At 48.6% G+C, this 15,263-nt stretch overlaps 2 protein-coding genes across 3 annotated transcripts in view; one reads left to right on the top strand and one right to left on the bottom strand.

The window, feature by feature from the left end:
* Nucleotides 1-9,716, top strand: part of NCAPD3 (non-SMC condensin II complex subunit D3) — a 67,600-nt gene extending 57,884 nt beyond the window's left edge. For both annotated transcript variants that reach the window (XM_023185906.2, XM_023185905.2), the window contains exons 29-36: nucleotides 397-507; nucleotides 2,193-2,375; nucleotides 3,772-3,938; nucleotides 4,200-4,339; nucleotides 5,158-5,235; nucleotides 8,771-8,845; nucleotides 8,934-8,994; nucleotides 9,081-9,716. In XM_023185906.2, the coding sequence (XP_023041674.1) occupies nucleotides 397-507; nucleotides 2,193-2,375; nucleotides 3,772-3,938; nucleotides 4,200-4,339; nucleotides 5,158-5,235; nucleotides 8,771-8,845; nucleotides 8,934-8,994; nucleotides 9,081-9,189 (924 nt within the window). In that variant the 3' untranslated portion in view covers nucleotides 9,190-9,716. The remainder of the gene's footprint in view (nucleotides 1-396; nucleotides 508-2,192; nucleotides 2,376-3,771; nucleotides 3,939-4,199; nucleotides 4,340-5,157; nucleotides 5,236-8,770; nucleotides 8,846-8,933; nucleotides 8,995-9,080) is intronic.
* A 683-nt stretch (nucleotides 9,717-10,399) lies between these two features.
* The window catches only part of JAM3 (junctional adhesion molecule 3), a 72,784-nt gene continuing 67,920 nt past the window's right edge, over nucleotides 10,400-15,263 (bottom strand). Inside the window, exons 7-9 of the mRNA XM_023185870.1 lie at nucleotides 13,426-13,555; nucleotides 13,284-13,338; nucleotides 10,400-12,955 (exon numbers count right to left, since the gene is read on the bottom strand). Coding sequence (XP_023041638.1) covers nucleotides 12,920-12,955; nucleotides 13,284-13,338; nucleotides 13,426-13,555 — 221 coding nt within the window. The 3' untranslated portion in view covers nucleotides 10,400-12,919. The remainder of the gene's footprint in view (nucleotides 12,956-13,283; nucleotides 13,339-13,425; nucleotides 13,556-15,263) is intronic.

Below are 15,263 nucleotides of genomic sequence, written 5' to 3'. Positions count from 1 at the left end.
GGTAGCCAGAGCCAGCTGACTTCTGTTCCAAGGGGAGGGTGTTGAAATGAGGACTGAATGTGGAGCCAGAGCCAAGGTCCTTCAGCGTCTTCTGTGGAGATTTGGGGCTTTTGTCAAAAGCTACTCAACATGTTTCTAAATTCTTTTTCCCCATTTAGAATATATGAGTAGTATTTGTCCCCACCCTATCTTACAAAGCCTTTGGAGTGTTTTGAGGTAATGCTTACAGAGTCTCCCAGAAAAAAGCAGAGGTCCTCTACATCCCCAGGATCATAATAAAAAGCAAAAATAAACTTCTATAGTGTGCCAGGGTGGCTCTACTCAAAGAACTAGATCAAGGAGAGGCCTTTGTCTTTCAGAAGTTCATGCATCTAAAACATGTCTTTGTGTTACCAGGTTCAGAAGAGGAATTTCATAGAAAATATTATCCCAATTATCATCTCCCTGAAGACTGTGCTGGAGAAAAATAAGATCCCAGCTTTGCGGGAACTCATGCAGTATCTCCGGGTAAGGGTGGAGCCTGTGCTTTTGTGGTGGGTGTCCTCCTACCCGTTCATTACTTAGGATCTTCTGCCAGTTATGACGGTGTAGGCAACCAGCGAGTGATTAGAACCGCAGATTCTGCAAACCCAGCATTACCTTGGTAACCGCTGTGGAGCTGGGGGTTGGCTGTGGGTTCCACCAAAGCCGCTCCTTTCCTTGGATGTACAGCCAGGGCTGTGAAGAGCTGCCCCACTGTGCCAAGCAAGTCTTCCCTTGATGGAGTTCGAGTCCATCTGGAAAGCTTTCCCAGCTGGGGTCAGGAACACAGTCATCTTTGTTCATGCTGCTGGGGGTGAGGTGAAAGCGAGTCTTCGGGTTTGATTTCAGGGTGCTTACCTTTCGCACTGACTCATATTCACAAGGTCAGGAAATAACTGCCCTGCAGGAGCTGCCTTGGGAGCTGCCGTCGCTGGGCTGAATTCTTTGTCAAGCAAGGGGACCACGAGGAGCTCAGTCTGAACAAACCCAGGATGTGTTGACTTGCAGGGCAGACCTAAGTGGGGCCTCAGATCTTTCTGGCAAAATCTTTTACTAAGAAATAAATGCAACGTAGTTTTTATTTAATTCAGCAGTTATATCTCTGTTCACATTATGTGTTTTTCTTCCTCAAAAAAATGCTACAATTTTTTTTCCACTAAAGGCCTCAATAAAGTTACACTGAATATACATTTTCAAATAGTTTTTTATACTAGGAAGCTAAGGTAGGAAAGATAGTCTCATTGTATGATTAAAAATAAAAACTTCCAAATATTCTTGTATTTATTGCCCTGCTTTAGACCCTAGAAAGGAAAAAAAAAAAACTTAGATCCTACATAGACTACTTAAACACTTAAGAAAAGTAAGTCTTCTGCTTGTGAGCTCACACCCAGAGGACGGCCACTCGCTGCTTGTTGTCAGCAGCTTCCGGGAGTCTCTTCATTGGCCTGTGGAACCCACTCCTAGTGGCAGCTGGCAGAGTGCATGGATTCCTTCTCTCTGTCGAGGCTTCCCTCCTCGTTGGAACTGCAGTGTCTTTTTCTCCCTGTTACTGTTAGGTGGAATGTTCTTTCTCTTAGCAAAGTGGTCTTGCCCCGGCAGCCCTCTTTAAGACCTAAGGATGTTCTTCCCTAGGTATGAGAAAAGGTTTTCTGTAAAATCTTCAGAAGACACAAAGATGGGATTTGAACCTTAGCTGGGATCCCCTGAGAGCCAGTGGGGAGGCTGATGTGGACAGAGGAGCGGCTTTGAGATCCATGGCATCCCGGGGCTGGCTCCGGAGCCCGTGTCTGAGCATGTCTTTCTCCTGTTGGGAACCTGGGAGAGATTCGCCCGTTAACTGCCAAACAGCCGGGATGCTTCCGAAGAAAGTGAGCTGTTAGTTACTCACACGTTGACCTGCTCGTGCGGCCAGTGGTGTTTGCTCCAAATTTCCCATTGTACTGTTAGTCACTGGAATGGAAATCGTCTGCTTTCGGTGACGTCAGTCTTACTGTTCCTATTATTATTTATCAAGTCATGTTGGGGGGCTTTTTTCTTTTTTAACTTTTACGTTCAGGGGTACATGTGCAGGATGTGCAGGTTTGTAACATAGGCAAAGGTGTGTTGTGGGGGTTTAGGGCTTACTTTTTTACTCAAGAAAACATGAAAGGATGCTCCTGGGTCTGTTTTAGGAGGTGATGCAGGATTACCGAGATGAGGTCAAGGACTTCTTTGCAGTTGACAAGCAGCTGGCATCAGAGCTTGAGTATGACATGAAGAAGTACCAGGAACAGCTGGCCCAGGAGCAAGAGCTAGCAAAACATGCAGATGTGACTGGGACGGCTGGAGGTGTCGAGGTGGCACCTGTGGCACAGGTAGGTGTGGGGCCCACTGTGCTGTGACCAGGCAGTCCAGTCTGCTGTCTGCTGCCAGTCTCTTGTCTAGCACCTCTCAGAATCTCCGTCATCAGAGGTTAGTCAGCCCCAAGGCCTCGAGAGTGCTGCTTGTTGGCTGCTCCCTTGTGCCTTCCTGTCTGTGATGGATTTACTGTGCTCCAGACCTCCCTTCCACGAGGATGTGGTGCAGGAAGTGAGCTGGCAGCAGCAGTGGCTGGTGATGTAGATCCCAGGTCTGCCAGGGTGCGTCAGCGTGTTCGCATCTTCCCCCAGCACGCCCTCTCGAGAGCAGATCGGCCCATGGCCATTTCTAGGAATTGCTGCTCACTGTCCTGAGGAATGCAGGCAGAGCTCTTGTCGAAAAGACCAATGAACACAAAGTAGTGTACTCCTTTTTCTCCTGTCATGCCACAGCATCTACAAGTGGCAGCTTTCTCATAGTATTCTGTTTCTGAAAAGGAAATTCAACTTACCCAGCATTGATAAGGCTTCACAGTACATTACTTATGGACTTGCTTATAGTATGTGAAGATTGTATTCCAGTAAAAGTGTTAAAATGGAGAAAGGGAATGGCTTGTACACTGTTGGTGGGGATGGAAAATAGAACAGCCACTATGGAGAACAGTATAGAGGTTCCTAAAAAACTAAAAGTAGAGCTACCATATGAGCCAGCAGCCTCGCTGCTGACTGTATAGTCAAAAGAAAGGAAATCAGAATGTCAAAGACATACCTGCACTCCCATGTTGATTGCAGCACTGTTCACAATAGCAAAATTTGGAAACAACCTAAATGTCCATCAGTGGATGAACGGATAAAGAAGATGGGGTGCATACATAAAATGAGCACTTTTCATCTATAAAAAGTGAGATCTTGTCATCTGCTGCAACATGGATGAATCGAGAAGACATTGTATTAAGTGAAATAAACCAAACACAGAAAAACAAAGATTGTATGTTCTCATTCATATATGTGAACCAAAAAAGTGGATCTCAGGGAGTTAAGAGAGTGGATTTTTTGGTGGTTATCAGAGGCTGGGAAGGGGTGGGAGAAGGGGGATGAAGAGAAGTTGGTTAATGGGTACCAAAATACAGTTAGATAGAAGAAATAAATTCTAGTATTCAGTACAGTGGAGATACTATAGTTTAACAATTTACTGTATATTTCAAAGTAGATAGAAGAATTGGAGTGTTCCCAACACAAAGAAAAGATACTCATGTTTGAGGTGATAGAGATCCCAGTTACCCTGATTTGATCATTACATTGTACACATGTATCAAAATCTCACATGGACCCCTAAAACATGTACAACTATCATATCAATTTTTAAAAACTAAAAAAGTATTAGAAGGTTCATACTCTTTATCTTCTCTACCAGGTTGCTCCGTGTTTAGAAACAGCGCCAGTTCCTGCTGGCCAAGAAAACCCCGCCATGTCACCTGCCGTGAGCCAGCCCTGCACACGCAGGGCAAGTGCTGGCCATGTACCAGTGTCATCTCCTACACCTGAAACTGGGCCGTTGCAGAGGTTGCTGCCCAAAGCCAGGTAAAGAGCCCCTGGAGGCCACATCAGGGCTGGTTCTCTGTGGCGATGTTCTCAGAGGCGTCCCTGCCACTCCCAGCAAGCATGGGCAGGAAAGGATTGTCCTTGTCTGGCCTGCCAGCCCCCTCCGCACTCTGCCATGGGAGGTTTGGATGAGTGTGGGTGAGGGATGCGCCAGAGAGGAGGCACGTGGGGCAGGGTGCAGCGCTGTCACCTCTGCAGTGGTCTGCAGCGAGAAAGTCAGCGGGTGTCTGTTCTCCACAGACCCATGTCCCTGAGCACCATCGCAATCCTGAATTCTGTCAAGAAAGCTGTGGAGTCAAAGAGCAGGCATCGGAGTCGGAGCTTAGGAGTGCTGCCTTTCACTTTAAATTCTGGAAGCCCAGAAAAAACGTGCAATCAGGGTAAGCCTTAAGTTTGGTACCAGACATAGTAGAGCATTTACAGATCAAGACATAGAACAAGACTACTTCTCATTCCTTTCAAAACGGTTTGTTTTCTTATCTTTAAAACAAGTAACACTAATTGGGCTTTTAGGATCATGGGCAATAAAACAATGCGTATTTATTCTAGGAGATTTGGAAAATAGAGTGAAAGATGAGACTTACCCATAGCAGCGAGGCACTCCTGCCTCCAGCCTTCTGTTCCTCTTACACACACGTGTTTTGTTTGTGGAGTTGCCATCCGTGTGTGCGTTGTTTTATGACCTGTTTCCCTGCATCCTTCAGTCAGATGTAGCTTCCATGAACTTTTCTTTCAAACCTTTGCTTCCAGTGGCTTTATAGCATTGTGTCTGTGGAAATAACTTATTTATTACTATCCTGTTCTTTGAAATGTTGGTGATTTTCAGTTTTTTCATGTAAATACTGGCACAGTAAACATGCTTGTACATACAGCCTTGTATGTATGTAATCCTTGGGATTAATTCCCAGCGGTCAAGGCCATGGGTATTTTAAAACGTTGGATAGTGTCAGACTGTCCTCTCTCACTCGTGCCAAGTTAGACTCTCTTATTTTTTTGAATCCTAATGAGAATGGACATTTTTTCTCATGTTTATCATTTATGTGTATTTCTTCCTGAATTGCCTCTTTATAAGAAAATTTTAAATATTAGCGATTTTAACTTTACGTCTTGCAGGTATGTTTTCTCATTTGGTTGTTTTGCTCTTCATTATCGTTTGGGGGTATTTCTGGACAGCGACAGCTTTTCTGTTCTATCCTAGTGTCTTCATACAGTTTGGAGCAAGAGTCCAGTGGCACTATTGAGCATGTGACCAAGCGGGCCATCAGCACCCCTGAGAGTGAGTAACCCACCGGAACACGCGGGCTTCTCCTCAGTCTCTCCTGCGGTCGCCATGTGTTTGCTAGAGTTGTGGTAAAACTCCTTTCGGTGCAGGATAGTCCTGATGGTCAGAACCGCGTGCGTTGCTGAGGTGGAGTGTTTCACAGTGACCACGGTAGCTTGATCCATGAGCACTGAGCGAGTGTGTCGTTCCACTGTTGTTACATTCAGTCAGTCAAACACCACAGTGGCCTGCGGGCCTCCGTGGGGCAGACAGTGCCGTTGAGGCAGAGGTAGGTCGGGGGACTGACCCAGTGGTGCGTTTTGGAGGCGCCCTCAGTGTCTCCGGGCTGTCCGGGTGCACTGGGCACTGCTGGGTGGGCCTGCTCCCGGGGCGGGCAGACGTCAGCACCAGCAGGTACCACGTATGTTCTGCAACTGGCAAGACCAGAGACCCGAGGATCTGCTCGGAGCCTGTGTCTCATTCCCCTCCATGTTTTTTCCTACTGTCTGTTCTTTTCCTTTTATTTCAAAACAGGTGAGTTAGGAGAGTCAAGTATTCTTTTCCTATTATCTTGTTTGATAGCTTCTTATTGTCTCAAACCTCATAAAAACCATTATTTTGAGAAAACTCTTACAGGAAGAAGAAATGCTTCCTGTCCCAAATCTGTGGAGTGGTGGCCAGGCCCTGCCTGCCGTGTCCTGCGTGCCCCTTGCTCTGCGCCCGCCTGTGCACGGTGCCCTCGGCAAGCTGCATCCAGCCCCACTCGTCTTGGCCATTCCACTCCTGTTTCCACAGGGCCCACCACAGTGCCTGGAACCTGGGAGGTGTCAGAACCTGGGAGGTGTCTCCTGCGGGAGATTCCTGGGTGGGCATAGCTGGGTGCTGAGCCCAGGCCTTCTGATCCCACCTCTCGCGCCCCTTCTCCAGCCTGTCTCCCGTTCCTGACTGCAGCAGGGGAGATGAGAGTGTGCTAAGGTGCCCTTCCTGGTAACAGAGCAGCAAGGGGTCATGCCGTGCATGTAGTCGCCACTGCAGTCAGCTCACGTGTGTGGAGCACCTGCTGTGTTGTGGCTACTTGCTTATTTGGTTCTGTCACACTGATGCTGTGACCTCTTAGAATAGTTAACAGGTTAGAGATAATTTTCATCCAAGTCCCCCTTTGAAGGGAATTTATCCCACCCCCACCCTCACACGACAACTGGATCATGACGGCGTTTGTCATTAAAGGCAGTGGGTAATTTGGGATCCTGCGGTGTGGACAGGTGCGATGTTCTGTGTGTTAGAGCTTGCTGTGTGTTCGATGTTCCTGGCTCAGGAGCGCCAAGAGCTTCTATTTTGGCAGTGAGGTGCCATATGCTGAAGAAACGGGGAGAATGCATCTCATTTGAGTTGTGCTCATCCTGTGAGTCCCTGATGTCAGTGTTGGGTTGGTTTCCTAGCAGCCCATGTTCCTCCACAGTGCAGCCTGGCGTGGAGTGTGCATGCTGCCCTCATTTGCGTGTGCGGAGCCACGCTTCGTGCTGGAAATCAGGCGCCCCCGTGTCACTGAGTTGGTCGAGTACTTGTTCTTGCTCCAGGCTCTTGGACGTAATACTCCTGTTGATGCAGAGTCTCTCTCCATCTCTCTTTATACTGAACCAGGAAGAGGTGCGTGGAGGTCTCCTGTGAGCTCCCCTTCCTGGGAGGATTGTTAGATAAAAGCACTCAGTCCTGTTTTCGCTGTGGTTTGTACGTCCAGATTCTTTTGGCAACTTTTAGTTCAGAAGGGGGTGACTGTCAGGAAATGTCTCCACTCTTCCAAGCTGGTAGGAAAGACGCCACCCAGTTCGGCACTGTGGCCACCAGTTCAAAGTGGTTTTGCTAAATGGAAATGAAAATTACTCAATTTTCAGAGCTAGGATTTTAACTGAAAATCTGTGGGGGTTTTAGCAAGTCCCTCTTACTGTTATCATTCGGGTGGCCCAGACACTGCTGCCTTGGATTCTACGCACAGTGCATGGGGGATGTCAGAGTCCCGCACCGGTGCTTCTGTAAAGATGGGAGACTAATTTCCGGGAGCACATATGGGCTTCCAAACAGGAAGAGCACGTGTGTGTAAGGAAGGGAATTTCACGTGACAGTACGAGGAGAGACTTTCACAGAAACAGAATAAGCAGATCTGGCAGTGACGAGGATAGAATTCTCTACCGTTGTCTGTTAATGACACTCAAGTAGCCACCAGGTACACAGCTGCAGTGCGCTGATGAGCTTTAAAATGTCAACGGGAAGCCAGTCTGTACTCAAGGCACCGTGTGGAGAACGGGGGGCTCTGAAGCTGCCTCCTCGCGTGTGCTTGCAGAAAGGCAGCGGGTTCAGCGGCATCAGCAAGCAGCCACCCAGCCCGTGCTGTCCTGGGAGTGTGCTGGTGGCAGCTTATGTACCGAGGACAGCACCACCCGGGCCTCCCAGACCGGGTGACGTGTGTAGACAGATGGGGCGGACGGGCGGAGGAGCGTGATGTGCAGGCAGGGCCTGCTGAGGAAGGGATGCAGGAGGTGGACGTGTGTGGGCACATGCACCTCAGCGTAACAGCTAAGTGTGTAAAGGCAGCTTAGGACCAGCTGAGACTGAGGGTGCACTTTAGGCTCTCCTAGGAACACAGCCATCTAAGTGTCTTAAAGCAGGGCAGTAAATTTACCAGCTTCTTGATTCAACATAACTCCAGCGATGCAGGGAGGATGCTGCTGATACATGACAGTGGCCGCTAACATCTCTTGAGCACTGCCCTTGCAGCCAGCACCATGTAAGCACTCAACCTCATGTAGTCCTGGCAGCCCCCCAGGGGTAGCTGTTTTTATACCCACTTAAGAGATGAAGAAACCTGAGGGTCTCAGAGCAGCTCACACAGCTGGTAAGACACCGAGCCAGAATTCACACCCAAGCTGCGGTGGAATCTGCTCCTAAACTGTGTTCACCTGTTCCTGAGGGCAAACTGGAGGGGGGTAGGTGCCATGAAAAATCAAGGGCGAGGGGGTGAGGCGGACTGAGCTGCTCCCAGTGCGGCACGACGGGACAGGATGAAGTGGAGACTGGAGGTAGAAGGGACAGGACTTGGCTGCTGATTCCATGTGGAGGAGCTGCTCACGGTGCCACATTTCCAGCTTGCACGGTCCATTCACTGGCTGGAAACTAACAGGCACGCGTGGAGGTGCAGAGGCAAGGAGTTGAATGTCCTCGGGGGATCTGGGTGAGCCACAGTAGGAAGTGTAGTGAGTGGGACAGCGCGGTCACTGGGACAGGGGTGCTCATGGAAGATGGGGTGGGAGGGAAGCCAGAGGCGTGAACAGTGAGGCTCAGGGGCCAGCCAAGTGCCTAAGGAGGGCTGCGGTCAGAGGGACGGAAAGGAGCGTCCCCAGGAGGGGCCCTCATCCCTGCCAGGACCTGGGACAGGGTCCAGTGGAGGTCCGAGGGCCGCCACTGGGACATGATGTGGACACCGTGCCTACGTCACGCGGACAACTAGAGCAGCCCCCTCTGCCTTCACTCACAGTGGTGTCTCCCCTTTACGCAGAGAGCATCAATGATGTCACGTTTGGAGCCGGGGTCAGTTACATCGGGACACCACGGACTCCTTCATCAGCCAGAGGCAAGTTCTTGGTTTTCTTCTGGGCTGATATAGGCGCTGCCTTTGAGGTTCTGGGAAAACTGAATTTGTTTGTTTAAATCCCTTTTAGAGAAAATTGAAGCCAGGAGTCAAGGAAATGACATCTTATGTTTATCGTTGCCTGATAAACCGTAAGTTTAGCAGTGTTCCTTTTGAGGTGGATGTTTTTCCAGGGTTTTTCTGAGTTCCAGAATGACTGCATATGTCCTTTCCCTAGGCCCCCCCAGCCTCAGCAGTGGAATGTGAGGTCTCCAGCCAGGAATAAAGACGCCCCAGCCTGCAGCAGGAGGTCCCTGCGAAAGGCCCCTCTGAAAACAGCCAACTGAACGGTGCATCCCCACCCGTGCCCGGGCAGGCAGGGCCCCTGAGGAAGCCGTCCTGTCCTCTGTGGGGACGGACAGGCAGCTGGATCGCTTCCCGCAGTCCCTGGGCAGCGCCTTGCTGTGGAACACGCGCTCCTCCTCAGGGGCCTGGCACTCGCCTGCATGTGGCCGGCCAGCCTTTCTGTGCTGTATGATGTATATGGTTAAACACTGTAAAATAGAGATGTGCCAAATTTAGATTTTCTTACCCTAAGCCTAATCTATTTAATATTATAACTTTATTCCATTTGAAAGCGTCAAGCCCATTCAGATAAGCGATAATCTGGTCTTTAAGGAACACAACTTTAAAACTTCAGCTTTCTTTTATATAAATCAAGCCTCTGTTAACTTGTTTTAATTCCTTATAGTACATATTTTCCCATCTGTAATGACAAAATATTGATTGTAATATTTTTTCTATTTATAATTGCAAATTTTTAAAAAAGTGTACAGCTTTCTAAAAGTAATAAAGGTTTAGCATAAATACAGCCTTCCAGTAAATAGAATGTTTGTTTTTAGAACAGAGCACTTACTGGTAATCATTTTAATTTTACATAAAGCATGTTAGAGGAATGAAACCAAATCTTTCCTATTATTAGAAAAAAAATGATTGTCTTGAGGGGCAGTTCATCTGTGCCCATGCAGAGGCCATGTGCTTTCTGTAACAGACATAAACAGCATCGCTGCTTGTGAAAAAATAGCTTTGCGGCCTCCCCCAGAGCAGCACTGATGCCGATTTGTGCAGCCCTCTGCTAAGGGCTGCTCCCATGATGGGGGAACGGCTTGAGTCTCTCTGTTCGCTCTATTGGGTAAACTTAACGGTATTTTTGTTCAAGAATATCCAGAAAGAAATGCAGTTGGCTTGTTTTTTAATCCCAGTATTACAAAAGCAAAAGTACAAAGTGATTATGTGCGTTGGTTGGTTTGGGGTTGATGGGATGCCACTGAGCTCTGCCCCTGCTATCCTAAGTGGGGACTGCAACGCAGGTGGACTCGGGGGTGGAGAGGCGCAGCACTGCTCTTGCGCACACAGGCTGACCTCCTGCCCAGACACTGACTCCCCCGGTGGATGGGTGATAGCACTTTTAGTGTGCGCGCGCCTAACCACTGAAATGCTAGGAAGAGGAGACAAACCCAACGTAAGAGCAAACAAGAAAGAATGAAGCAATGTTTGGGTTTTTTTTGAAGCTTTTATAAATGAGGTTAAACAAATACCAAATTACAGGTGTGTTAGTACAAGTCTGTAATGTCTATGTACAGCAACATCCCTCCAAAGGCAGAATCACAGCCTCGTATCGGCCTCGAGTCTTGAGTCACATTCGTATCTTAAAACACACGAGTGTTCCTTTTCTGTCTAGTCTGTTATAGGCAACTACTTTCCAGACTCCACTTTCACTTCTACTTTGTCCGACCTGGTTCCCATGGCACTAGTGTGGAAGGTTTTAGGGTATAAGAAGGGGGGCAGTAAGGCTGCCCTATCACTACGACAACCAAGAAAGAGGCTGGAGCGTCATTGCCCAGCGCGGAGGGTGGGGAGCCATCCCTCTCTACCAAGGTGGCAATGATGGCGGGAACTCGCACGCTCAGGATCCAGGACGCCATGCAGGAGACACCAGGGAGCACTGAGCCACTCTTGGAGCATCTCCTGCCTCTGCCGGGCGGCCTGCAGCTAAGTGTTTCACACAACTGAAAACAGTCAACAGTCTCATGGATGCAATTAAAAGCTGTCAGAGTATAAAAAACTCAAGACACTGGAAGCTGAAAGACAAGGTGACCAGTGAGAGCCACTCTTCAGGCACACAGTGGCGCTCCTGAGCAGCTCCTTGCTTTAGAGCACTTCAGTCCTGAGCCCAGCACGGCAGGGCGTAGGCGGCTGAGAACACCTGCTCTTCAACACAGGCTTGAGTGATGCTTCTAATGTCCCCCCACAAACGGGAGCAGTGTCTCCGGCAGAGGAAAAATTTAAAGTCAAAAATTAGAAAACTGCTTTTGATTCAGGCATTTCACTTTCCTCCCCGCCAGGCCTTCCACCTGACATTCTTCAAAAGGCTGGACTGGCTGCCACTCCATAATGGTTTGTTTTGAAATGAGACAGAACCTGTGGCGTCTGGGTGCTTTCTCTGTGGCAAAGAGGAACAGCGGGATCCACGTTCTTTTAAAAATATTATTGTACTTGACAGACTTGATTTCACAATTGCCTGTGACCTTAGACAGTCTTAACAAATAATTAAACAAACTTAAAAAAAAAATAGCAGTGGGGGCTCTATTTTGTGAGCCATCCATAACCAAAAAGGTCTGTTATGGGAGCCCAAAGCTGGGACACAGCGTGGAAGACACCAGTGTCCCTGGAGTGCCCCTTCGAGCTGTGCTGGATGAAGCAAGGGCCATGTGAGTGAAGTTCACTGGGGCACAGCCCCTGCCAGGGCCCAGTGATGGCGGGGCCTCCTGACAGACAGCGAGCCAACACTGAGCCAGAGCGGGGGCGCCTGGCGCAACCCCAGGAGCTGACTGGCGTCTGTCTGTACATCTGAGGACTTCTGGGTGGCCTCTGGGTACAGACTGTCCTAGTCATCTCAGGAAGAGGCAGTTCAAAGCTAACCTGAGAGGTTTCTTTTGAAGAGATGCGAACTGATTTTAACATTGCTCAGCTGGAATTTTTAAAGGTTTCCTAAGCAACTACAGTCTGACGTGTAGACAGCAAAAGTTCCCTTGTGAGAAAGGCTAAAACTTGTGCAAGAAAAGGAACGTCACAGGAAGCTTCCATGAGAGGATTCCTTGGGTAAAATACTCTTAATTATTGATATTTTCCAATTTAACACTAGTAGCTTGGAACTTCTACCTTAAGCCAAACTTTTTTTAAAAAAATAGGTTATTTAACATTGTATGACAATATATTTACAGTTTAAATAGAAATTTTCTTTTCAATAATCAAAATACATCCTTAGCAAAAATTTAGATGCAAAATTTTATAAAATAAGACCCATAGAAAAGCATATTTCAGTACCATTTCAGACTCAGCCTAAGACGAAGGTTTTCCTTAAATCCTGACGCCCTGTGGGACAAGCAGGGTTCCTCAGGCAAGATCCCTCTTCAGCAACCAGTCTGCCTCCCTGACGTCGGTGGTTTTTACAAAATGCGGATCCGAAAGGCTTCTCCACAGTGGGCACTGCGACACCGATCAGCAGAGCCTTTGAGAAGAGGCTGCAGTGGCGTCTGCGGGCCGATGAAGAGGCTGCTGCATACCAAGCCTGTTCTGGGTGCCCGCCGGGATGCGCTGCTGGTGCTGCACGGCCCCCTCGCCGTCTCACAGGGTGCTGTCCTGGCTGCTGAACGACCAGTGGTAAACACGCGGGCTTCACGGCCCAGGACAGGGGCACCGACGTGAGCAAGCTCTTTAAGATCACCCTAATGCTCGTGTGGGAATCAGGCCAGAAACAGACTGGGAACCCAACTCGGTGAATGCACCCAGTTTCTCTTCCTTGTGGTCGTATTTACGGGGTCCATCTTGAGGAAAATTCTTTTATTCATGTGGCTTGTTAGAGTAAGAAGAGTAGTGGTCAACTTTGGCCAAAACGAAAAGCTTCTGAATGAGTGTCTAGCTCTGTCCGAGTGCATCAGCTCTCGCTGCCTCGACAGGAGTTTCTAGTAGAGGTATGTGCACGTGCGCTCTGCGCGCTCAGCCACACTGCGGGTCTCAGATCACAAACGATGACTTGTGTCTGAAGTCGCCCTGCAAAGCCAACACACAGTTAAAGCCATCAAGGGGCCTGGTGGCAAGAAGGGAAAACACTGAGTAAGTCTAACATGGGCGAAATACAAATCAAATAATCATTCTTGAAAAGTACCATCACTAGCACCTGCAAAGCACAAACCCCATCTGTGTGTGTGTGTGTGTGTGTGTGTGTGTGTGTGTGTGAGAGAGACTGTGAAGGGGCTGAGGAGCTCAGGAGCTGCACAATCACTCAGAAATCTTCCTAGGAGACCCGTGTGGTTTCCGAGGAGGAATGTTGTTTTCCCTGCTGGGTACACCTAGATTTCCAGGTTTACTAAATGATTACCTCCTCGTCAGTGCGGATGTAGTTGACTCCATCTGGTTTCCCTGGGTTCTTGTAACTGTGAGGAGAAGAGAGCAGTTTAGCAACAGGGTTGTTGTATTATCGCCAGCTTGAACTTCCCTTTTTTCACATAAGGCAGGCTCACCTTTCTCCATCCTGTTTATTGTTGATGAAGTAGCCACGTCTGTATGCACAGCAGATGCCCAACGTGATCAGGGCCAGTACAGCAAGGACAACCAGAACCCCCCCAATAATTCCGCCAATGTTCAGGTCATCTGAAGAAAGGAGGTTTGGGGAAAGCCATGAGACACACTATCTGTTCTTTAAAAAGGCCCTGACCCTGCTGTGCCTCCTTCCTTCACCCCAAACCCACTTGCCCCCTGCCTCCCAGGCCTTCCCCAGCTAGAAGAGAGACCTTAATCTTTCTAGCCTAGAACATATAGGACACCGTAACTCCTAACTTCACATGTGAAAAGTACGGAGACTTCTACAGCTGAAATGCAGTCACACTGAAAGCTGTATTCAAGTGGGCTTGGCACTGTAGGCTTAAAAATCCTCTGGCTGAATGCCTGAGATTACTTATGGGGGAGATGGTTATGAGGAGAAGATAGGAGCCAGGATCCCAAGGAAGAAAAGAATCCCTAATTTCCAGGGCCTCTCAGTTGTGAACTGCTGTGGGGAAGAAAGTTAGTTTCAAGTCTTACTTAAAAGTAAAGAATCCTAGCTAAGAACTAGAGCTCTGCCTCTGCTGGCTGCCTGACCTCCGATCTATACGGCCTCTGAGGAGACCCCTGGAACCCTTTCTCACGTCTGCACACTCAGCAAAGGTTCTGGGTCACCTTCACATGGGGCTCTGGCAGTCGTTTCCTTCAAGCAAGCAACACATGGAAAACTGCAGGGAATTTATCAACAAGAGCCAAGTAACTTGGAAGTTTTAAAAAATCTCCTTTATCCTAGTATATTGGTTCTCAAATATGAATGTACACTTAAAAATCAATTTGCAGGCTGGGCGCGGTGGCTCACGCCTGTAATCCCAGCACTGTGGGAGGCCGAGGCGGGCAGATCACAAGGTCAGGAGATCGAGAACATCCTGGCTAACACGGTGAAACCCCGTCTCTACTAAAAAATACAAAAAACTAGCCGGGCGAGGTGGCGGGCGCCTGTAGTCCCAGCTACTCGGGAGGCTGAGGCAGGAGAATGGTGTGAACCCGGGAGGCGGAGCTTGCAGTGAGCCAAGATTGTGATTTTTTTTTTTTTTTTTTTTTTTTGAGACAAGAGTCTCGCTCCGTCGCCCAGGCTGGTGTGCAGTGGTGCAATCTCGGCTCACTGCAACCTCTGCCTCCTGGATTCAAGGGATTCTCCTGCCTCAGCCTCCCAAGTTACTAGGATTACAGGCGCCTGCCACCACACCAGGCTAATTTTTGTATTTTTAGTAGAGACAGAGTTTTGCCATGTTGGCCAGGCTGGTCTCGAACTCCTGACCTCAGGTGATCCACCTGCCTCAGCCTACCAAAGTGCTAGGATTATAGGTGTGAGCCACTGCGCCTGGCCATGCAATTTTGATATTAAAATGTCAATTCCCAAGTTTCATCAATAGAAAGTCAATAGGCTAAAATAGGTCTGGGGCAAAACTAGGAGAAAACAACCCTAAAGCAGAGTTTCTCAAATGTGACAGATGCGAGACTCACTCGAAACGCTTGTCTTACACACCGATTTCTAGCATATGTCTGAGGTGGGCTTGGTCTGTACGTGAAACAGTTTTGGAAAACGCTGCTCTGAGGGTAGCTCCAAATAGGGAGGAGGAAGAGATTAAAAAAACACTCCTGGCTAGGCACAGTGGCTCATGCCTGTTAATCCCAGCACTTGGGGAGGCTGAGGTGGGAGGACTGCTTGAGGCCACGAGTTTGAGACCAGCCTGGGCAACAGTGAGACCCTGTATTTACAAAAAACAAAATTAGCTGAGCTTGGTGGTGTGTGTCTGTT

Source organism: Piliocolobus tephrosceles, chromosome 13 (assembly GCF_002776525.5).
Source record: "Piliocolobus tephrosceles isolate RC106 chromosome 13, ASM277652v3, whole genome shotgun sequence".
NCBI classification, from domain to species: domain Eukaryota; kingdom Metazoa; phylum Chordata; class Mammalia; order Primates; family Cercopithecidae; genus Piliocolobus; species Piliocolobus tephrosceles.
The sequence above is the reverse complement of the archived record's forward strand: the minus strand, read 5'-3'. Positions and strand labels throughout refer to the sequence as shown.